The sequence below is a fragment of the Nelumbo nucifera genome, chromosome 6 (genome assembly GCF_055504915.1).
Source record: "Nelumbo nucifera cultivar China Antique chromosome 6, China Antique-T2T, whole genome shotgun sequence".
Taxonomy (NCBI): domain Eukaryota; kingdom Viridiplantae; phylum Streptophyta; class Magnoliopsida; order Proteales; family Nelumbonaceae; genus Nelumbo; species Nelumbo nucifera.
Window position 1 is genome coordinate 41,520,519 of NC_142654.1, and position 24,336 is coordinate 41,544,854.

General features: G+C 40.8%; 1 protein-coding gene across 6 annotated transcripts; it reads left to right on the forward strand.

Annotated features, from left to right (window-relative positions):
* The first annotated feature begins 9,350 nt into the window (after window positions 1-9,350).
* On the forward strand, window positions 9,351-23,782 carry LOC104610656 (uncharacterized). 6 transcript variants are annotated; one of them, XR_737471.3, is made up of 9 exons: window positions 9,351-9,509; window positions 9,598-9,730; window positions 9,826-9,847; window positions 20,685-20,741; window positions 20,833-20,914; window positions 21,112-21,207; window positions 22,697-22,821; window positions 22,911-23,279; window positions 23,574-23,782. XR_737471.3 is itself a non-coding variant. In XM_010277389.3 (8 exons), the coding sequence occupies exons 2-8, from the start codon at window positions 9,628-9,630 to the stop codon at window positions 23,170-23,172; spliced, it is 747 nt and encodes a 248-aa protein (XP_010275691.1). In that variant the 5' UTR covers window positions 9,369-9,523; window positions 9,598-9,627; the 3' UTR covers window positions 23,173-23,410. The 6 variants fall into 6 exon arrangements, 2 of the variants coding, with proteins under 2 accessions (XP_010275691.1, XP_088747010.1); XR_737470.3 differs by having other exon boundaries at window positions 9,369-9,523; XR_016077977.1 differs by having other exon boundaries at window positions 9,376-9,509; window positions 9,609-9,730.
* Window positions 23,783-24,336: the final 554 nt, after the last annotated feature.

Here is a 24,336-nt window from a genome sequence, read left to right on the forward strand (position 1 = left end):
CTGAGACCATGGCCACAACACCGACGACTATTACGATCTGCGCCACCACATTGAGGACCTGATCGGGCATGGATACCTCGGTGGGTTTATCGACAACAAGGACGAGAAAGCAGAGGAACTACAGCCAGTGGACAGACCTCCACCCCGGGCTCCCCCCGTTCGGGGTCATTGCCGCGATCTCAAGAAGGATGACTGCCAGAGAAGAGAGTGGTGCGGGACGAGAAAAGAGCCCAACCATAGAAACTCTGACAATGGAAGGTGCATACTAAAGAGTTGGAATACCGGGAACCTAAAGATATACTACTTATGATTCCAATCAATAAAGACAACTTTCTTCTACACTCAATTGTTCGACACACTGCGTAGCACACACTGCATGACACACTGCGCGGCACACACTGCACGGCACACACTACACGGTGCACACTGCACGAAACACGCCTCCTGACAAATCACATGACACGTGCCGCGCATTACACATCGTCCAAACGAACCCTCAACAGCTGAAATTTTTGTGCAATGACTTGGCTGACCTACAATGACCAGATCCTGCAACGCATAGCAACGCGCTAGCCCGACAGCGTATAGCCGACCAATTTAGCTGACTCAGCCATTGACGGTAGACCCCAAAGCGGAGAACACTCACACCTCCTAAGGCCAGAGAGCGGTCACCGAACTCCGCACACCCTGCTGACGAAGTGTCAGATCAAAGCTAGTTGAGGAACAACTAGCCCACAAAGAGCCCAAAGCTCCCGAAACCTGTAACTGAACATCCCCAAGAGATGAGAGCTCAGAAAACACTTCGGCCAAGAAAGCCAAAGAACGAAGATCTCGGCCACTCTTGACCTCAGTCATGATAAGACCGAGGCCTACAACTTAGTAAAAAGAAAAGAGAAAAAAAAGGGCAGCGCATGAGCTCGGAACTAAAACTCCATCTTCCCATTAATTAAAAGTTTGTACAAGGTCTTAGGCTCAGCATATCGAGCTATTTACATCATCTAAAGAATAAGAAGGGAGACAACATCAGCAAAGTAGAACAAAAAGACAAGCAGCAGCAGCAACGAACAGGCGCATCAGTCCTCGGTAGGGCGGTCTTCAGCCTCCTTAGCCCCTTCGAGCAGGTCAACAGTGGCCACATTGTCCTTGGCAGTAGGGGTGTCAGGATCATAAGGACCCAAGCTTTGTGCGACCTCAGTGATGTTGGGGAGTCGACGCAGAATCCTGTTACAGAAGAGATTGAACCTTGTCTCAAAGGAACACGCGGCGAAGTCATTGATTTCGTGTTGATACTCCATCGAGCCCCTAAACTGAGCAACAACCTCCTCACTTGCCCGGGCCTCCCTATCAGCATCCTCCTTCAACTGCTCCCACACAACCTTCAAGTCATTAATATGCCCCTCCAAATTGTAGATGGTGTCAGACCACTTCGCAATGCCATGCTTAAGCTCGGCCACTTAGGATTCTAGCATGGTCGTCCGCTCACCGACTGCCTCAAGCTCAGACAACCGAGCGTTTAAGTTTAGGACCTCGGTGTGGCTTTCCTCATAAAGGCTCTATAGTGACCGAAGACAGTCAACCACTACAATTGCCAAGCAATCACTCTACAAGAGAAAAACTAAGTGTCAGCACAATCAGCTTCAACCGAACAAATGAGAAACTAAGTGCAAACACGGACTCAGCAATGCAACTTGACGAATGAGTGTGCTCTCTAGGGCATCACTCGTGGACTCTGTTGTCTCTCGCCTCATGGCCTGTATCAAAATGCCACGGAGAAGCTGCTCGGGCACACCCTCCATTTCAAGCTCGTCCTCAGAACGAATGTTCCACTACGACATGTGGAGAGAAGAACTACCGCCCTTTGGTGCGTTCACTCGTGGGGAAGGGGGGATGGCCTAGGTACCATCCTCCAAGTCAACCACCATGACCTCTTCCTCATACCATTGCCTAACTCTCCTTTTTTGCCGGGGAGCCCTCTGGGCAGGCCTCGACGGCACCACCTCGGGCCGGGGCTGGGCCCTCTAAGCACCTCGGCAAATAAGGAACCAAAGCGACGAAACATACCGGCCTCCTCGCTCATCATCCTATCGCGGATCAACATCGAGAATGGCGTGTAGTGTATTACATCGATCTCCTCAATCATGCCTATCGTTGCCCTCTCCTCCTTAGTAAGTTGGGCCCAAGCAGGCTGTAGCACTTTAGTCCTCAATACTTGGAGCGCAACTAGCAGAGGAGAGCCCCCAGGACAACGCACAAAGAAGAACCTCTCCTTCCAGTGCTTCACGAAGGACGAGGTCCTAACTAGTACCTTAATGTGCTGCCTAGTCGAGAAGTAGTAGCACCCCTGCTGGTGGTGCTTCAATTTAAAAAAGTAGGAAACCATTCCCAGGGTAAGCTCGACATCGTGGATAAAACAGTAAGACATAAAGCCAATCAGGAACCTAAAGGAGTTCGGCATCAACTGCACCGATAATACTCGGTACTACTCAAACACCCCAACTAGCTCGTCGTGCAATGAGAACCTCAGCCCGGACTCTAGAGTTTTCTCAGACACACAGAGATCACCCGACCGAGCATCTGTGGGCCTCTCACCATCCCTCAGGGATGTAGTACAAAGCCCAAATCCGAGCCATGTCCCTGGGGTTCAGGCAGCACGTAGTGGTCCCAAATCGATGGCCAGCCCACGTAGGAAGCTCGACCTCTACATTTGACGGCCCTGCCTCAGCCTCCTCGACCTCGGCAGCCCTAGCAGAATCTACCCCCTCAAAGTCTTCAGCCTCAGGAACATCGGGCACGACAGCCTCGGTGAAAGACCCCAACTCGAACTCATAGTAGGAAGAAGGGAAATCAGAGGAAGAGGAAGAATGGAAGGACGAGGAAGACATCTTACCAAGTCTTGTAGGCTAAGGCCACGAAACTAAAGCAAACACCGAGCACAGAAGACTACTCCTCGTCGAGCTCTCCAAGCAACCTCTTTCGCAAATGACGAAGGAGAAATGCTCTTCCCCCCTATATATAGAAGTCTCAACGATCCAAATCAAAGCAAGATCGACGGAAAAGATCAATCGCCGCTCTAACAAGATCGGGAAGGCCAATTGGTGCTACTGCCCTTTGCACGCGTAGAGCCTCGGGAAGCAAAATGACGCATCAGACAACCTATTTCGAAAAAGGTACCTGCATTGAGCCAACCGGTTCATCCAGAAAAACTGGTCCAACCCCGAGCCGTGCAGTCCAAATCAAATGCTCAATCAAACTTCAACTTCAAGTTCCTTAGCCGAGAACCGAAGAACTCTTCCACACCACACCGTGTCCGAGCACTTCACTCGACTTCGGAACTGGGGAGTGGTATTCAGGTTATGGTTAAGTTGACTTCGGATGCCACGTGTCTCCTATGTGGCTGCCTTATCTCTTTATCCACGTCTGTGTCGCATCACCTCTGCAGTCCCACCTTATCTCTTCAGCCACGTCAATGCCACACCATGTGGATAAGCACAACCAAGACAAGAGATCATCACGCGGATGGGGACAACTCTGCTGGGGATTGGGTATTATCCCGAAGACCCCGGTGGGTAACCTCATTCAAACAACCCTGGAAGCCTCATCCAATCAAGACATGGATCTTCGGCTATATGCTCAAGGTAAGGGATCGAACTCTTGATTCCCATACTGTTACTCTGCTCAGACCAGCACCGCTCTCTAACTGCTCAGCCTGACCATTCACCGTTTTCTACTGACTTGAGTGACGGAGTATCTACCCAGGGATAACTCTTCAAGCCTCTGACCTTTTCTTGGTTTCAAATCTCATTGTGTGGCTTCGTCCTTCCACCTCAGCTCCGCCCAATTGGTAAGGAGTATCTAACTGTGACCTCGGTTCTTGCACTACCTAGGATCAAGCAGCATTAGAAGCCCCTACCTAAAGCCTATATCAAAATCAAAACCATCTGGAAAGTGACTGCATTTAGTGGATTCAAACAACTAATAAACTTCTTCCTTAGTGGGTTTAAACAACCGTCTAGAAAGCCTATGCTATTGAACTTGAAAACTTCTTCCTTTTCTACTATTAATACTATCAGTGATTAATCGGGGCCATCCGTAAATTGTAATTTCAGCATGTTACTATGTTAGAGGCATACAGGGTTTGAGAAAGCTAGAAATGTAAGTTGAACTTTTGTCTAATAGTGGATTTATCTCTCCCTTTGTTTCTCATGCTATGTTTCATTTGATTTTGATCATTTTTAGTTTACAACATTTTTAGTTGGCTTGAGATGCCATGTTGTGATTTAATTTCTGAAATACAATGTCTGTGTTCATGGCTTGTTCCTTAAAATAAAATTCCTGATGATTGAACATTTGTTGGACTTAGCTTATATATGCAAATGGTTTTGTCATTCCCCTCATAAAAAAAGGTGAGTTTGACAAATTTTAACAACCATGTTTCTTAGTTGGTCCTTTTCACTTGTGGTTTATGCTGATTTTGCCTTTGTTTTCTTTTTTTTTTTTGTATATTAGTGATCAGTCATACTTCCATTCATGGTCCTTGATATTTTTAAGGGATTGAAAGTTTGGGAGAACAAGCATTGGGTGATTTGTTATTGGGTTATTACTTCTAATTTTGTGCTTTTACTCTTCTAATCTTCACCTGCCAATGGGATCTTACTTTTCATATCATCCAATAACCATTTATGCGGTCTCTGGTCATGTCTAGGAGCCTAATTATTGAATACCAACCTCATGCCAAGGTCTAGAAAGTTTGGGAGAATAGGCATGTTTCAGAGATCTCCATACATCTCCTAATTTCTTCACTCCACCACTCTACTATACCTAAAGCCATCACTAAAAGAGAATAGGGCATGCCCCAAAGAAATTTCAGATCTGTAATTGAAATCACATTTGAGTTAGAAACCTACTTCAAAATTAAAATTACATTGTTGCCTAAATAGATTCTTTGATGAGTGAACAGGTTCTTTGAAGGGATTATAACTGATAAGGGAAAATTTTGGGCCCTAATATCAATAAAAGTAATACTTTTAATAAAATTTCAAAAATAGGTTAACTTTATAAAAATAATATTAAATAAAGGCAAAAACACTATTCATCTTCTTCCTCTAATAGATCATTCATCAGCGCCGCCGCCCACCGTTGCCTCCGCCCACCTCCACCTCCTCCTCTAGAAGTTCTTAGAGTGATGCTGCAGAAGCCCCCAATCAATGACAAGGTCCCAGTATGTGCTTCCCGTTGCTGAAATGGCTGAAATCGTCATTGCCAGGATTTTCCAAATCTCTACCTTTTGCAAGCTGTAAGCCATTCTCATGATGACGGCCACAATTGTCAAGCACACTAATTAAATTTAAATATATAGCTTCAGAATGTCAAGTACCGCCACCCGTCGGCATTATATTGTTGTTGGAAAATATAAGGAAGCTACTGATGATGATTTTGCAAGTTCAACTAATATATATTGGGACAACAATAACCTACTTGAAAGAAGTGGCACCGGTATGGAATTACGACCACAATGAAATAGAAAGTGTTGTAAATGCCACTGACGTTGAATTTGTGTTCTCTCTTTTCGTAGTTTCCCCAACCATAGTAGCAGATGTACAACTCTAGGCTTCTGATTGCTTGGACCTGTCAAAACAAGCATAACAACGTATGTACCACTTGTTAATTAACCGACCGACCGGAAGATGTTGTTACAGTACTATTGTTTCAGATATCAGACCTGACTGCTTAGCTGGTCGACTAAGAAAAAATCTGGGAGGGTAACCTGCAAGAGAAAAAAAAAGTTATCAAATACATTCATGAACCATGATCATGAACCAAGCAATTCTTTGTTGTATACAAGTTTTCTTTTTGGGTATATACCTTGTAGAGGGGAGCACAAAGGCAGTGGAATGCACACTAGAGTAAGAAGAAGGTGGGCAAAGGCATTGTCAGAGGTGGATGGAGGCAGTGGAGGTAGGCGAAGGCGCTAGCAGAGGTTGCCGGGGGCGGCGGTGGACGGTGGTGCTAATGAATGATCTGCAAAAGAAAGAAGATGAATAATGTTTTTGCCCTTATTTGATATTATTTTTAAAAAGTTAACATATTTTTGAAATTTTATTAAAAGTATTACTTTTATTAATATTAGGGTCCAAAAATTGCCCTTATCAACTATAATCTCTTCTTTAAATCCAAAAACTTGCCACGTAACAAGTTTATTGATACATGTCATACTTTTGGGGATGCAAGCCATGCCATCCTATAAGTAAATTACATGTATGTTTATAGTCGAATAGTTTTATGTTCTCATACACATTTTCTTACAAAATGAATATTGGAAAATGAATTTTCTCAACAAACAAATATAGGCCCTTACAATTGAACAGACCCTTGACGTTGGGCGTAGAGGTTATTTGCGTGGGAGAGAGACAAAGATACAAAAGGGCATTTAATGAGGGCACGTCATTGCTGTTGCCGTTTGATGTGTATTTATTTATTAGGTAAATTTCTTAAACTATCTTATAGTTTAGTTAATTGATTAAGTATAATTTTACTGTTTTAAAATTGACTAATGCTATCCTATTGTTTCTAACAATTGATTAATATCCGTTAACTTTCTGTCATGTGACTAATATATTTATCAAAAATTCCGAAAATACCCTTCCCACCTCCATTCCTAAAAAAACCCTTTCACCTCTGTCTACACCGGTTCACCCCAATGCTGCTTATCTCTCTCTTATCTCCAGGTGAAGCATGAAAAAAAAAGAAAAAAACGATTAAAAAAGATGATAAAAAATGAAAGAACGAACCGAGCCTCAAAGAAAGAAAGGGAGGAAAAAAAGGGGGTCCAGGCATCTTGCTCGACGACGAATAGCTTCAGAGGGTCCAAGCATCTTGCTCGGCGGCGAGTAGTTTCAGAGGTCAACAGGTAAGGCTTCGTAGGGATCCAGATCATGTAATGAACTCCTATGACAGACAGTACCACCTACGCGCTTTCTCTTGGGAAATCGGAAGGGCCTTCATTGTTCTTCCATGTCTTTAGTGTTCAGCCTTCCTAACTTCAGGAACTCTTATCAGCCGAGGTTCCAAATGGAGTTCAGGCTACCGATGAGTGTACAAACCGATTTATGTCTGCAACTCGCCAAGTGCTCCTCCTTAAACGAGGCGAACAACTCCAATTTTGTCTTCTCTCCCTTTTCTATCTACCTCGGTTTGAGATAGCCTTGTAGGTTGCGGATCCAGCAGTCGAACATTGGCACAGATATTATCATTCCTCAAGTCCCAGAACATCGATCATCTCCAACAGGTTGGCCGTCAACTCGTCGATTCCGTCAAAGGACCTCTCACCAATGGAGGCCCCCATCTCCCTTTTCTTCCCGATGAGAGAGATGGACTTCTGATTTGATCGAGAAGGTGGCTTCCGATCCAGGATTTATAGATCGCCATCTCCCTGATCTCATTCGGCTTTGAAGCTTCAAGCGTCCTCAAGGAACTAGGACTAGTGATGCCTTTTGACAAGAACAAAACAGAGCTGACTGAGATGCTAACAGGTCCACTGGATGGTGGTAATCTTTACGTTTCAGGAGCTTACCATAAATGTTTCATCGAAATTGATGAAGCAGGAGCTGAGGCTGCTGCTGGCACTGCTATTGTAATTCAGCAACAATGCTTTTCCTTCCCCATAGATTTCGTAGCAGATCATCCATTCATGTTTGTGGTGAGAGATGATCTGAGTGGAGCGATGCTGTTCATGGGGTGATATTGGTGTTGCAATAACGACAGAGCACATATTAAGATGAGAGTGCAAAACAAAACACAGTCAGTCGGTGCTGGCAGAGCTACAAAGGAGACTGGTGATAACTAAGGGGTTTATCACCAATCATCGTTGTTTCGTTGGCGGGTCCCATTCAATCTTAGCTAGTTCAGTATTTGGCTCATCGGCGGATATTTCTGCGTCGAACTAAGGGGTGACCCCTCATCCTAGATGGGTATAGAGAGAGGATGCTCGTTGATGGCCTTTAACACTGTGCACAGAGGCCGCCGATGTTTTCTCGATCCGAGCCTTAATCAAAGAAGTCGGAGCACTCAAAAACGAGGGGTCATCGGACTCTCAGAGAAATGTACTTGGCTTTCGCAATCACCTAAACTGGCAGAGCAATTGTGCATGAACTAAAATATTCCACCCCACTACGTATGCCATCGGATTTACACTTCAGCAATCTGAAGCTACTGGTTCTACCATTGTCGACGACACTTTCAAATGCCATTCCCGGAAAAATGCCTGTTAGCATCATCTGATCGAACCAGAAGGACTGAAATAGACCCCAAACTCAAACAGAGTAATAGATACCTATTCTGGATCGCGTTTTTGCTTCTGATTAATCATCTTTTTTTGTTGATCAAAGATTATTCTAATGATTTTTTTTACTGATCAATCGTATATAAATTTTTCTAAGAGAGATTTCATTATGGAAATAAACCTCGGTAATGTGAGAAAGGTGTCAAAAGTTTTATTTTGAAAATTTGAAGAAGAATGAGGAATAAAATAGTCTTTTTCAACCTTTTGTTAACGGACACTGACGATAATGAAAGTATTAGTCAATTATCAGAAATAATAAAAGTAACATTAATCAATTTTAAAACAGTAAAAATACACTTAGTGTTAAACCATAAGGGTAATTTAAAAAATTTACCCTTATTTATTATGAAAATATTTATTCAAATCAAACGGACCGTCCCCGGTCTCTCGCTAACCGTTTAGCGCTCCCATACGCGTTAACAACGCGGAGGGATTACTATGCATGGTCGTTGGAAGCAGTTATTTGGCAACAAACACTTGGACTAACAAGGACAGGCAATGGCACCCAAATGGGATGGTCATGCTTGATGGAGCGTTTTTGTCTACAAATAGTAAATAGGTATGGGGCCCATATAACATGACATTGCCCTCTTCAAACTTTCTGCTTTTCGTTCGGCAATCAGATGACTTTTAGTTTTAACCATCTGATTGGTGCATCTAAAGTGGGCCCTAATCTCCTCATATGTGCGAACAAACTATTCGGATTTTGGGCCCAGACCAATCTGCGTATGTCCACGCTGGACCAACGATGCTCGGAATGGGAGCATTACAATGCTAACATATTAGCAGTTTAGCACCACACACTTTTTGATTTGGCCGTTGGATTAAGTCTAGCGGCTCACGAATTTGATTATTTCGTCTTGATAGTCTGATACTAAAATATCGAATGGTTTACAGTGATGGAGTCGTTGCTCTGGCTTAGAAGAATAGGTTCATGGTATCATTTCCAGAAGTCTTCTCAAAGACGTTTACTGGCTGTGGGGTTGGCCTACTCTCGGCTCAACTCAAAAGTCTTTTATATATATATATATATTTATGATCCTCGGCCCGTCACCGTCGCTTACAGTTTCGGTCGTTCGCTGCTAGAAAGAGGAGGTGGTCATTGGTTTGGTTTTCCGGTTCCTGAAGAAGCTACGTCGGGGTGCCTTCGCGAGGAAACTCTACAGCTGAGGTGGTGCTTCCTTGGTAAAGAAATTAGGGTTTTTGTTTTCTTCTTCTGTTTCTTTCTTTTGGTTCGTTTTTCTGAATCTTGTCAATAGGTCGCTCGTAGACGTATACTGCATACAGCCATGGCGGCGTCCCAGGCGCAACTGGACAAGATGACGCAACGCCAGAATTACCGGAATCTCTGGCACACTGATCTCGTGGGCACTATTCAAGCTGATACTCCTTGTAAGCATTCGGATACTTGTTTTCTATTCCTCTTTGGTTTTCTTTCTTTCTTTGCTTATAACAGCATTGTCGAACTCCTTCTTGCTTTCTCGCAGATTGCTGCTTTGCATTCTGGTGGTGAGTATTACGTTCCGTTCTACGTTTTTTGCTTATTTGTTCTAGAACTGAGGTCTTCATTTATTTTACTTTTGGTTCTTTTTGTATCTCCCATCAATTCTTTGAGGTCATGCATTTGTCTTGAGATCCAAGGTTGTTTTTTTTTTCTGGACTTTTGGAAAATTACTGCTTGTTGACTTGGTGTGCTTCGAGTTGACTTTAAGAAATTTGAAGTTTTAGAGTATTATCAAATGTGTTTATATTTTCCTTAACATGATATTTTCTGTTCATGTTTAAATATTTAAGAGGAATATTAGGAAAAAGTTGACCTGAAATGATCTTGTTTCGGATCCCGCCCTTTGACCCTTGATATCTTGCTCTTCCAATGTAATTTCGGAACAAATTGTTGGTTCCTACAAAAAGATCATGCATGCCAGAAATCAGCATTAGTAGATGATGTGAATTATAAGTTTTCCTTTTAAATTTGGAAGGTCTACAGAGGTTCTAAATTGCTCATAAAACATGTTATAGATCCTGTCAAAATAGTCCGATTATGTTGATTTTTTGCTGTAAACGATCTCTTAGATGGAACCCATCCATTTGTGCCAAAATGGCATTGCAAAAACAGAAGATCAATGTGCAACCTGAAATAGTCTTTATATCAGGTTGACCTTTGTCTAATGTTCCCCAATATTTAAAATTTTAAATGCAAAGAAAGGATGATTTATTGGTTTTGTTTATGTATTTCTCTATGCTTATCTAGAAGCTAAACCAGTTAGCTCTATCATCTTAAGGGTCAAATTAAACCCTGCACAATTAGATATGAACAAATAAAAGGGGGAGGTGGCTTTAATTGGAAGTATTTTCCAGTGTCACTATAATTTCTAGAACAGGTATCTGTCCTGCTCGTCATGCAGTACAAGAAAAAGGGCATTGCTCAATGTTGGCCCCAGTTATCTGGGGTCTTGGGAGGGGTACACTGGGTACAGTTCTAAACTTTGGCATTCTTTTGCACCAAGTGGCCATCCTAAGACTAGAACCCGCATTCTCACACTTTTCAGCCCAAGATTTTACCATTACAGCATGTAAGGGCTGCTTGTCATGTTGTATGCATCCATAAAATATTTGTAGTCCCTGGCGGATCAGAATGAAGCTGATATTGATAAAGGAAATGTATTGCAAGTTTCAGAACTACATCATTTTTCCTGGTTATTTTGCTCTTTTTTTCTATACTGAATACAAATGGCATGAATAGGCACATGGAATGTACCTTTCATAGGTGGGAATTCTATAGGCAAGAGTTCATACTTCTCAAATATGGTGATTCTCTAAAGGGGTAGGGTATTTTCTAAAGACTGCAGAAGCCAATTTTTACCAAAGGAAGAGAAAATTTTACAGTTGGTCATTTGCATAGGCACCCCCTATCGTTTAACGTATTTACTATAACCTACCCTATAGTTTGCATATTACTAAGACACCTCCATAGTTTGCAACTGCTTTACTCACTGTACGTTTTTAACCCTAATGTCTATTTGACCAAATTAATCAAAAGAAAATAAATAAGCAAAATATTGATTTTTCCCCTGGATTTTGTTGATATGAGAGTTGCTGGAATAAAAAACCTAGGGTAGGTTTTAGTAATACACAAACTATAGGGGTAGGTTTTAGTAAATACATGAATCTATAGGAGGTGTATAAGTAATTGACTTATTGACCCTTTTATAGCATGTGAGTTATACATGATTTCTTTAATATTTGAACATTGTGATATATTGTATTGTCTTTCCATTCTCTTGATGTCTTTCAATCATTAAACAACATTACTTTAGAAGGTAGAAGATAGAACAGGCCTTTTACCCAACAAAAAAAGAGGAAAAAGGTCACTACTACCTATAGATTTAAAGCTTGTGTTCTTTATTCATGATGTTCCATCCTTCAGGGATGTCCAGTAGGTTCTGAGCATCCTAAAACAAGCCTTCCAACAAGAATGCTGCTTGAACATTGTAAGACATGGAATCGTCTCTCTTGTGAACATGGATCATTAGTGGAAAAAGCCGTCGGAATTCTCATTTTTTGCCCATAAGCTCTCCTCATAATTGTAGTAATTTCAAATGTCTTTTTATACACTAGTGCACCCCTCCTATTTCTGGGGAAGTGGGAATTGGAGACATACCAATTGTAAAGGGGAGGGCATTCTTGGTAATCTATCTCATCTAACATTTCATTTCATTTATATTGGCCGGTGGGTGGGCCGGGATAGGCAACTTAGGGCCTGTTTGGTTCATATCCTGGAGTCCATTTCTAGCTCATTCTCACCAAGATTGCGCAGGAATGGGCTATAAGTCCATTTCTTCTCCAAGTGTAGCATGCCTAGATGTCCTGTTGCACTAGGGAAAGAGTTGGCTTCATTCTTGGAACAAATATGATGACATGTGTTATATATTTGGGAATACCTACTATTCAAGTTAATACAGAGAAACATTGTATAGTATGCTTCCATCTCCATGTGGAAATCATCAATTATGTTCAAATTTCTCATGAGGGACCCCCTAATTCTTCTTGTAAAAATTCTTTAGATTTGGAAGATATGTGGTGATGTGTCTCAAATATGTGGGGTCCACTATTTTTAATAAAAATTCTCATATATCTTCATGTCTTTAAGAAATGTGGTGACATGTCTTATATATGTAGGGCCTACCAATTTCTGATGTGGGGCTCACCACCATCAATTATGTTCAAATTTCTTATGTAGGACCAACAAATTCTTTGTACAAAAAAAATTCATATGTTCAAATTGTATAAAGCAATGTTAAGTGGGACCCACCAATTTAGTTTTGAATTTTGTTTCGATTGCTGCTACAGTAGTCCGAACCAGTAAGGAGAAGAAGAAGAAGAGAAGAAGATGAAAGAATTGTCGAACCTGATAGACTCAACCCTATCAGTTGACCTCTTAATAGGGCTCTAATTAATTGTACAAAGACTAAACTGCCCCCACTTAAGTATGGGACAAAGAGTCTCTAATAAGACTGCCACATAAGCACATAACTTAACAAAGGTGAGTTAACTAATCTACCCTTATTCGGCTAACTCTAACACTCCCCCTCAAGCTGGAGAATATATGTCATATAATCCCAGCTTGTTACATATATAGTTCACTCTCCCTGAGTTTAAGGCTTTTGTAAACAAATCTGCCCACTAATCACCTGAGCCTACATGTTCTATGCTTATCTTTCCAATAAGAACCTTCTCCCTCACAAAGTGGCAATCAATCTCTATGTGCTTTGTTCTCTCATGAAAATCAGGGTTGGATGAGATATGGAGCGCAACTTGATTGTCACAGTACAATTTCATAGGTTTACCCATGTGGAACCCGATTTCTTGTAGGAGATTCCTCAACCATACTAATTCACATGTAGTGTGTGCCATGGTTCTATACTCGGCTTCAACACTGCTTCTAGCCACAACCGTCTGCTTTTTACTCTTCCACGTCACAAGATTTCCTCCAAGAAATGTGCAGTAACCTATAATAGATCTTCTATCAGACACAGAGCTTGCCCAATCTGCATCTGTGTACCCAACTACTTCAAGTTTTCCTCCTGGTTTATATAATAACTCACGACCCGGAGCTCCCTTCAAATATCTTACAATTCTAAGAACTGCATCCCAGTGAGATATACGAGGGTTCTGAATAAATTGGCTCACCACACTGACTACAAAGGAGATGTCTAGTCTCATGATAGTCAAATAGTTCAGTTTCCCCACTAATCGTCTATATCTTCCAGGATCATCAAATATTTCCCCTGTATCACTGCTCAACTTAACATTTGGTTCCATAGGAGTCTCAGCCGGTTTTGCACCTAATTGTCTTGTTTCGTCCAGAAGATCGAAAACATATTTTCTTTGGCACAGGTTTACACCTTGTCTTGATCTAGCAACTTCTATACCCAAGAAATACTTCAATGTCCCAAGGTCTTTTGTTTGAAAATGATTTTGTAGAAAGACCTTTAGTTTGTCAATCCACAATTTGTCACTACCAGTTATGACAATATCATCCACATAGACCACTAATAAAATCTTTTCGGCTTCTGAGTCATAGCTGAACACTGAGTGATCAACCTGGCATTGTTTCATTCCAAAATTTTTCACCACTTCACTAAACTTCCCGAACCAAGCATGAGGCGATTGTTTCAACCCATAAATTGCCTTTTTCAGTTTGCACACCTTATCATCCTCCCCCTGAGCAACAAACTCAGGTGGTTGCTCCATATATACCTCCTCCATAAGGTCACCATGAAGGAAGGCATTTTTGATGTCAAGTTGAAATAGGGCCAATCATACATAACTGCTAGGGAAATTAACACACGGACAGAGCCAATCTTAGCCAATAGAGAGAAGGTCTCCATATAGTCCACTCCATACAACTGTGAATAATCTTTAGCAACAAGTCTGGCGTTTAGACGCTCCACACTACCATCTGGCAAGTATTTAACAGTATACTCCCGTTTACAACCATGCTTACCAGTAGACTTGTTCATGGGCCGGGCCGGGCCGGGCTCGGGCGGGGCTTTGACTCTTTATTAATAGAAAAATGTTAGGCCCGAGCCCGAGCCCGAGCCCGGCCCGACCAACGGGCCTACAACTTGGGCCCGAGCCCGGCCCTGATAAAAAGCCTGAAGCCCAAGCTCGAGCCCGAAGCCCGACCTAATAAAAGAAATTCGAATTTTTCCCTATTTAAATAGACATTATCTATTTTAATTCAGATGTTTTTTCCCCCTATTTAAATGAACAATGGGCCTACAAGTGAATCAACAACCTTCTCAAATCAAAAAATTTATTCAAATGAACATCACATAGGGTTTTTACTTAGGTTTAACTATAGGTCGGGCCGGGCCTGGCTCTGGCTCGGGCTGGGCTATTTTGGCAAAGCCCGAGCCCGGCTCAAATTTTATGCGGGCCGGAATTTTTGGCCCGAGGTTAAGCCTGCGGGGCCAAAAAGCCTGTTCAAGCCCGTTCGGGGGTCGGATCGGGCCGGGCCGGCCCGTCCGGCCACCCGGCCCATGAACAGGTCTACTTACTAGGTGGAAGAGTAGTGAGCTCCCACGTGTGAGTATGCTGAAGAGAAGAGAGTTCCTCCTCCATTGACTGCCTCCACCCAGGTGAACTAAGAGCCTCTTGGACATTGTTAGGTATGGAAATAGATGACAATAGTGAAACAAACTAGTGATGTGAGGCGGAAAGGTGAGATACTAAAACAAAATTGGAAATGGGATGGAGAGTAGAATTACGTTTACCTTTCCGTAAGGCAATGGGTAGATCAAGTCCTGAGGGTTCAGCAACAGGAGCAACGACAGGATCCGAGGACAAGGTAGAAGCTGGAGGAGGGGCCGGTGTCGTTCGACGTATATACACTTGCCGAATCGGTGGTCGTTCAGTAGGGATCTGCACTGGATGAGGTGACAAGTCAACTTTAACAGGAACACCCGGAACGGGATTACTGATCGAAAGAGGAAGAGGAAGTAAAGGTGGAGACGAAGATGCTTCAGTTCCTGAGAAGAAGGGGACAAACTCAAAAAAGGTGACATCAGGACAGACATAGCACTTCCGAGTAATGGGATTATAACACTTGTACCCTTTTTGAGTCCGAGAGTAGCCAAAAAAGACACATTTAATGGAGCGTGCATCTAGCTTGTCTATTCCAGGACTCAGATTGTGAACAAAGCACATACAGCCAAAGATACGAGGTGTTAAATGGAAATGGAGACAAAGTAGGGAACAAGATAGAGAAGGGAGACCGACCATGAAGAATGAAGGAGGGCATCCGATTAATGAGGAAACATGCCATAAGTACAACATCACTCCAAAACCGTTTAGGAACACTCATATGATGAAGAATGGATCGAGCAGTTTCAAGGAGTTGATGGTTCTTTCGTTCAACCACCCCATTTTGTTGAGGAGTGGATGCACATGAGGTTTGATGGATGATGCCATACTGTTCTAAATACTGTTGAAACGAAGTAAGAAAGTATTCCCGACCATTATCTGAACGAAGAACTTTGATTGGAACACCAAATTGTGTACGTATTTCAGCATGGAATTTGTGAAAATGGAAAATAATTCACTTCTTTCTTTCATTAAGTAAATCCATGTCATCCTTGAACAATCATCAATAAAAGTGACAAAATACTTGTAACCATTATAAGACTATTTTGATCGGGCCCCAAACATCTGAATGAACCAAAGCAAAAGGACTCAACATACAACTTTCAACTCTAGGACTGAAGGAAACACGACGATGTTTCCCAAACTGACACGAATCACACTGTAACACCGACAAATGACTCAAAGACGGAACTAGTATCTTGAGTGCCTTGAGAGAAGGATGTCCCAGTCGACAATGCCACTGTAGAGGAGTGAGTGAAGTTTGAAGTGCAACTGACGATCCACCACCGTCAAGATAATACAATCCACCAGTTTCATGCCCCCCACCAATCCTCTTCCCCGTCTTGAGATCCTGAAAAACACAAGAGGAAGGGAAAAAAGTAACAAAACAGTTAAGAGTCTTGGTTAATTTACTAACATACATAAGATTGAATGGAAACTTAGGGACATATAGAAGAAACGATAAAGAAAGAGAAGCCATGTCAACATTGCCAACACCACAGATGGGAGAGGAGGAACCATTGGCAGGAGTAACAGTTTGAGATGTGGAAGTTTCATAGAGAGAAGAGAACACACTTGGAGTCCCAGTCATGTGATCATAGGCTCCAGAGTCAATAATCCAAGGAGAGGTTTTAGATGACAGGCAAGCTATACCTGAGTGGGCAAGAGTGGCAGTAGTGTGTTGTGAAGTAGATTGAAGGAACCACTCATACTCATCACGAGGTACACTCACCATCTCCCTCCCGGAAACAAATGTAGATGTGGAAGGAGTTAGGTCTACTTGTTGATTATCACTAACGTCAACCCCACTAGATACAACATGATTGGCCCATGTAGAGGGAGGGCCATGGAGATCATAACAGAAATTTACCAAATGTCCTTCCCTGCCATAGTGGGTACACTTCCTTGTAGAGTTGCTTTTTCCTTTGCCACAACCTCCCCCTGAGTCACGACCACTACCACGACCAAATATGGAACCACCACAACCTCCTCGGGAGGCATGTCCTCTCCCTTTTGTACCACGTCCACCTCCTCTAGCTGTCACAAATGCTGATCTATCAGACTATGTGGGATTCTCTGTCTGTCCCAAATAAATCCTATGAAGCCGTGCAAACACTTCCTCAAGTGTAGGAATGGTAGAGCCCCCTAGTATTTGGGCCCTAACTGGTTTATACTCTGATTTCAACCCCACTAAGAACCTTGTGACATCTAGTTGTTCCCTCTGTTGTTGCTGAACCTTAACATCTGGAGTGAGAGGATGATAGACCTTGAGTTCATTTCTGAGGTTCTTTATACCGGCATAGTACTCTTCTAGGGTTTTATTTCCTTGTTGCAGATCAAAGTACTCCTGATAGAGTTGATATACCCTTGTAGTATTATCTTGCCCAGAATATAGCTTCTTGGCCATGTTATGATTTGAGCATCTTCCTGTTCCAAATCATCAAACCTTGGAGAGTTAGCCGGTGGTTTATCTTCTTTCACATGCTTCACTTTCCTCTTTGCCTTGAGAAAAACTTCCATTGACCTAGCCCATGGAACATAGTTCTCACCATTCAGTTTAATTGAGGTCATCTATACACCTAGATAGTCAGAGGAAACCACTACACTAGGTTTCTGATCACTACAACCATCTCCCATTGCTGCCATGATACTCTTTCAATGCTGCCTCTAATTTGAATTCCCAGTCACCAACTAAGTGTTGCTGTCAGGAATTTGATGTTCCAGAACCTACAACAGCCTCTAAACACAATGATAGATACACAAGCCTTTGTTTTTGTCCACACCACTACTGATTTCACAAAACCACGAACCACACCGACATTAATTCAGCACTTACTAACCACATGCAAGCCCTCTTACAACTACTCAACAGAGATTGTGCATCACAAGCACCACCACACAGCCATAGCTGTCACACACGGTACAGACCTGTCTAACACTTTTAAGAAGGCACTACAAGACCAAAGAGAACTCAACTAGTGCCACTGCATTACACCTTGCACCATTCGGCCACCTACAGTAGCCTCTACACCATTCGGCCACTTGCAACAGCCCTTACACCATTCTGTCATTGTAAACACAGCTTGTTCTTGGATTTTTTTTTCAAGAACTAGGGCAACAACCAACCTAGTTCTCTAGGTTTTGATCAGTCCTCGCAGGTTCTTGAAGATTTTCAACCCAGAAATACCAACAGCACAAAGAGAAGAGATAACCAACCTTCTTTTGAGAGCTTCAGCCAACCATTCACTGCTGAAGTCGTTTTCTCAAGGAAGGAGGTTCTGCACACCAGAGTGAAAGAAGAGCTGAGATGTTTCAGGCCTAGGACGAACCAGTTTTCTCCATTGACAGCCCAGAAAAGAAAATGAGAGAACTGAAGCACGAACTGAAGTTGTCACGAATTGAAGCAGGTCACGAACTTGGCTCTGATACCATGTTTCGACTGCTACTACATTTGTCCGAACCAGCAAGGAGAAGAAGAAGAAGAAGATGAAAGAACTGTCGAACCTGATAGACTCAACCCTATCAATCGACTTCTTAATAGTGATTGGGCTCTAATTAATTGTACAAAGACTAAACTGCCCCCACTTAAGTATGGGACAGAGAGTCTCTAATAAGACTTCCACATAAGCACATAACTTAACAAAGGTGAGTTAACTAATCTACCCTTATTCGGCTAACTCTAACAAATTTAAATAACATGAGACATCCAAATACATGATGATTAAAAATATTTGGTCAAATTTTGAGCCAAATGCATTTATCAAAATTTCTCCACTTCTATTATGGAATTTGTTTCTCATTAAATTGGACCAAACAACATTCTTCATTTCTACCAAACTATTTCCTTCCTATTTTTGGTTAAAATCAAATTCTATTTCCATCAAGAACTGGCGGGGCTTGGCAAAATTAGTAATGAACCAAATGGGCCCTTATCTGATAGGCTAGGTTTATGAGTAGGAAATAGTAGCTAGCTATATAGGCTATCCTTCCATTTGTGACCTTGATCAGAGGTTTGCCATAATCCATCAAGATTTTCAAGCGGCCTTTGAAGCGGTTACAAACGCCTTGGAGATTCGTTAGCAAACTTAAAGGGTAGACAGCTTGAGTATGAATTGAGGAGGCTGTGCCAACTTGGGGATGGGCTAGCTAATTTGAGCTCAAGCTTGACAATGGAACTTGACAATCATCACAAATGTATGTGTAGCTGGGCAAAGCTAGGTTCATTTTTGTTCATCTATGGACCTAAAGAAAATTATTTTCTATTAAATTAAGTGATGGTGTTTTATTGTTTTATGAAAGTTCTCAGAAAGTCGAGTTAGAAAGGATTGTTGCTTTTGTAATTAAAAGGAATGGTTGAAGTCTATAGCAATGAAAATAGCACGTACCATAATTGTCAAGGTGCCCTTGGAGGCTCACCTCGCCTAGTAGCCAAGCATTTTTGTATATTGTGTTATAAAATACTTTTATATTCTTAAATTGTTGAGATTATAATTATAAAATAGACATTATTAATCTAAAATATTCATTTTGTGTGTTTATATTACTAATTTCTTTTCATTATTTTCTTATTTGTTAGTGTTTAATCAACATAGACATTGCTAACTACTGTATTTTGAACCCTCAAAGATTTCAAAGCTTGAACCAATAATAAGCAAGGAAGAACTTAAAATTTTGTCCAATCAATGCATTTTCTTCTTCTTCTTCCACCTTTTCTTTTCTTCTTTTCCTATAACAAAAATAAGGGTTCATCCCCTATATTTTTGAATTTTCTTTTCTTTCTTCTTTTTCTTCTCATGAATATGTTGATTTTCTATACTTTAACATGACGTTCATACTTTTCTTATGAAAATTATGGATAGTAACCTAGGGAACTGCCCTAGGATATATGTGTTTTTACTTGAAAAAATTCATTGATGCATAGGTGCCCGCCGAGGCGACCACCCGCTGTCACTTAACCTCGCCTTGGTGCCTTGAAAACTATGGGGTGTAATGATGTCAAATTGTCTTTGATGATATTCTTTAAATGGAAAGTTGACTTTATACTGTCCATATTCTTGTTCTTACATTAGGGTTTGTAAAAAGACATCAAAGCAAAATCTATTGAGAATTAAGAAATTGTAAAAAAAAGTCTTACATAAGGGGAGACTATTGCATTTTTTCCTTTTGGGCCTTTAGCAGTCACATTGAAGACATGGATTCATTGTAGGTGAGGCCTATTCTCATGGGGGTTTCCATCACGAAGATGTTAATATCCTCTTTCACTATTGATGGTTACTCAACAAAACTAGGAAAATTTTGGCTGAGCTGAGGGTACAAATTGGATGGATATCTGGAGAGCTGATCAAACTGAATGGTGCACCCCAAAGATTAGTTTCACTACTGATTGAAGATTCTGTTCTGTTCAATGCGTGAGAATTTCTTTAATTAGTTTCTGTTCTCTTCCATAAACACAGCCATGACTACTGATAAAAAGCAGAAGCATAACTGGAAATGTTCTCGATTATATGGTGAACTGCCCTATGTCTTCTGTTTGCACCTATTCCTTTACATTTTTTTTTAACACCACTAATTTTGTTCTGTCCCAAAATTTCTTAAGGCCCTCTATGCATCCCATTTTATTGGTTTTAGTATGTTAAATGAGGTGCTTTCAAATGCCTTCTTGCCTTCTGTTCATCTAATGCATTTTTTCGTTTTGTAGTGGACCATGTGCATCATATATGCTCCGGAAAAGAGCTCTTTATAATGATATGTCCAGGTAATGAATGTTTGCCTACATTCTTTGATAAAGCTACAATTTATGAGCTTTAAGATGATCTGTCTTGTCTTATCCACATTGCATGTTACAGGTATGTATGCTGTGCTGGTTATATGCCATGTAGTGGTAGGTGTGGGGAAAGCCAATGCCCTGAATTTTGTCTCTGCACTGAGGTATGATGTTTATTCTATATTTTGTTCTTATGTTTCTTATCTATTGTGTTTCCACCTTGTTTATAAAGTTTATTTTATCAAAAAAATAAACTTAAATTAAGCTTGCTATCTTCTTGGTGCATTTCATGGCTTGTGCCATTGCACTTGGTTCACAATTTTCTTATATATTTATGCACATTTGGATGCATTTTGTTCAGGTTTTCCTCTGCTTTGCGAATTCAGTAGCATCAACTCGCTTTCTGTTGCAAGATCAATTCAACATACAGACAACACAGTGTGACAACTGCATTATTGTACTCTCTCTCTCCCCTTTGTTTTGAGGTGTAATGTATGCCTTGATGTTTGGTGCACAGATTTTGCCTCAAGTCCTAAGCTTCACAGCTTAGTCCCTTGTTAGAATGAGGTGTACATCTCACACCATGAGGCATAAAAAGGCATAAGCCTCAAGAATCGATGATTATCTAGTGATTTAATACAAAAAATATTTTTATGCATTTTTATAGTTCAAAATATATGTGAGGAGCACTTTAGTAATTATGGGTCAAATTAAAAGTGAAAATAAAAACCAATAGGGCAAATCAAGTTCTTAGTTTCTTTTGGTTAAATCAAGTGAGATTATCCCAAGTTTTTTTTTTCTCATTTCTCCTCCTAATGAATTTATTTTTTATTGATTCTTTTTGCATAGATGAAATCAACTAAAAGGCCATTTGATAACAGCTAAAACTGTTGAACTGAAAGACTTGTTTTGTCTTTTAGTGAATAAATATTTAATGAGGTTGTGAGCTGAAACTGAAACTGAAATCGGTTAAAAATTTTAGTATTTAATTATTTTAACAACTAAAGGCAAAGCAATATGTCTTTCAGTTGACCAACTTAAGCCATATCAAACACCCCCTAAGTTGTTTCCTTTATTCTAAATTGTTTAATGACCAAAAATCTGGTATCGATTATATGGATGATTCATACTTGCGAAAAGAAATTATATGGATAATTGATCATATGATCCCATTTGTGGAACAATTTTAATGATGGAAAAGTTTCAATAATCTAAAACATCATGATTGGTCATTTGAATAGTTTGAGAACTTTGGATTTTAAAAGTTGAAATGTAAAAGGTTTATTGGTTTTCTTTGGAGATAAATAAAAATGAAACATTATTAATGAAAAAAGAAAGAGAGGATACAACAGGGTGATAAGAAATCACCCAAGCCCGCCCAAAACAAAATTAGCCCCTTAAACAGAAAATCAGCCCAACAAACAAACTAATACACCCTAAGAAATCCAAACCGATGCAACTGCCAAAGCCCCAACATAATATCATGAATACCCCTCTTACTAAACACAAGAAAAGAAAAACAGGAAACTGCAGATCCACCACCCTTCCAACCCCCACCCACAAAACACAGAAGAAAACACCTCGATCCCCACCTGCCATTTCTGATGAGATATGCAACTCAAGCTTTATCCATTTTCCTCTGCATATCTGTCTAAAAGGTTTATATTATTAGTTGACTAATTATTCTTGGTTAATGCTTAAATTGCTTATAAACTTCTACTTTATCAATATCTGTACCTTCTATCATTCTAACTTGGTATACCCTTGCAACACCTTGAGGCTTTTTTTTTGGGGTAAAAAAATACCTTGAGGCTTATGTCTCATCTTTTGGGCCATTATGCCTCAACTACGCCTTTAACATTTTAAAATCTTGCTCTAGTTACATGTATATGACCTCTGCCTTGCGTGCTGTGCAATTTATTTGATCTTATTGCTCCTTACCGTAGGGATTTATGTTCTGCCTCCAACAAGTGGCGTGCATATTCTCCATTGTTGCAATGATTGTTGGAAGTGAGGATCTTTCAGAGGCTTCTCAGATACTGAACTGTTTGTCTGACATGGTTTATTGCACGTAAGTTCCTTCCCACTGCCAAGGTGAAAGTAAAAGCGTGGCCTTTAGAACTTTCATTTCTGATTGTATATCTTGGTTTGTTTTCGTAGGGTTTGTGCATGTATGCAGACGCAACACAAGATTGAAATGGACAAAAGGGATGTGAATTTTGGGCCACAGGTGATGGCTGTTCCACCCATTCAGTATATGTCCCGCATTGATCAGCCCATTCCTCCTCCAGTTGGATATCCTCCACAACCAGCATATGGACAGGCATATGGTTATCCACAACCTCCTCAGTCTCAAGGTTATCCTCCTGCTGGTTATCCCCCTCCTGGTCCTGGGTATCCTCCCGCAGGTTATCAGAGATGATTGTTGCCACGATGGATGCTGGACCCCAATTAGAGTTGGTTCTTGAGTTTTGATAACTGCACGTGGCAATTACATTATCCTTCAAATGTGGGTTTTATATCTTTAAGGTATGTCCAGTTTGCTTCAGTGTCTAGGAGTTGTTAATTTTTTATGTACCATATATCATCAATTGGTGTACCAGTCTCTGTAGATGAACATATTATACCTGCTTTAAAGCATATATTTTGAATTATAGTGCAGTTGCCTTTGTTGCAGCCAGATTGAAACCACCTGGCTGATGGTTGAACCCATCTTTTTTTTTTTTTCCCAAATAAAGATAAACTACTTGTAAATGTTCGTTTTTAATTACTGATTTACTGGTTGGAATAATATTCTGGTATTGATTTCATTTCTCCAAACAGGTGGGAAACGGGATAGGAGTCAAAACAACGATCAGGGTGGATCTGGATACTTATTTGTCCCACTTAAAATATTCTAGCTGCTTACGTAATGTTCATTTACCTTTTTGTGTATTTTGTGCTCCAAGAGTCCAAATGAACTTTCGCACATTTGACTTGTAAAGCGAGGAGCATAATTGATCAAATGACTCAAATGAAGAGAACTTTTTGGGTAATCAGGATATTCATTAAAACAGAACAAAAGAAAGAAACATCGTAGACTTGCAAACCACAGACCCTAAAAAAGTGAAGAGAATAATTGATTTGGTACCTGTGCCGTATCTTCTACGATATCTAAGCTATTACAAAGTGGATATTTTGCCTTGGTTTTGGGTGTCGGTGATAAAAGTTAAATTTGATTGCGGAAGTTTGACATACATCTTTACCCTCTATTTGCATACATACATAGCATGTGAAAAAAAAAAAAAAACTTCAATAATGTGATTTTCAATTCAATGTGCCCTTGATTGAAATCACTAACTTGAGCAAACGGACTTGGGTTTGCTTTAGATCGTAGGCCCCATTTGGGAGGGTTTGTGTTTGAGAGAAGTCTCATATTGACCATCCGTGACCCGGAGTTCCGGACAGCCTAGGGCATTTCCGGTACATGTATGTTAAATTCAAGGTTCAAAATATTGATACATTTGGGCGTATTGGGCCATATCAGTATTTTTTTTTACTTTTTTTATTTTTTCCAAAATCGGTTCAGGGGGGGCAATTTAAGGCT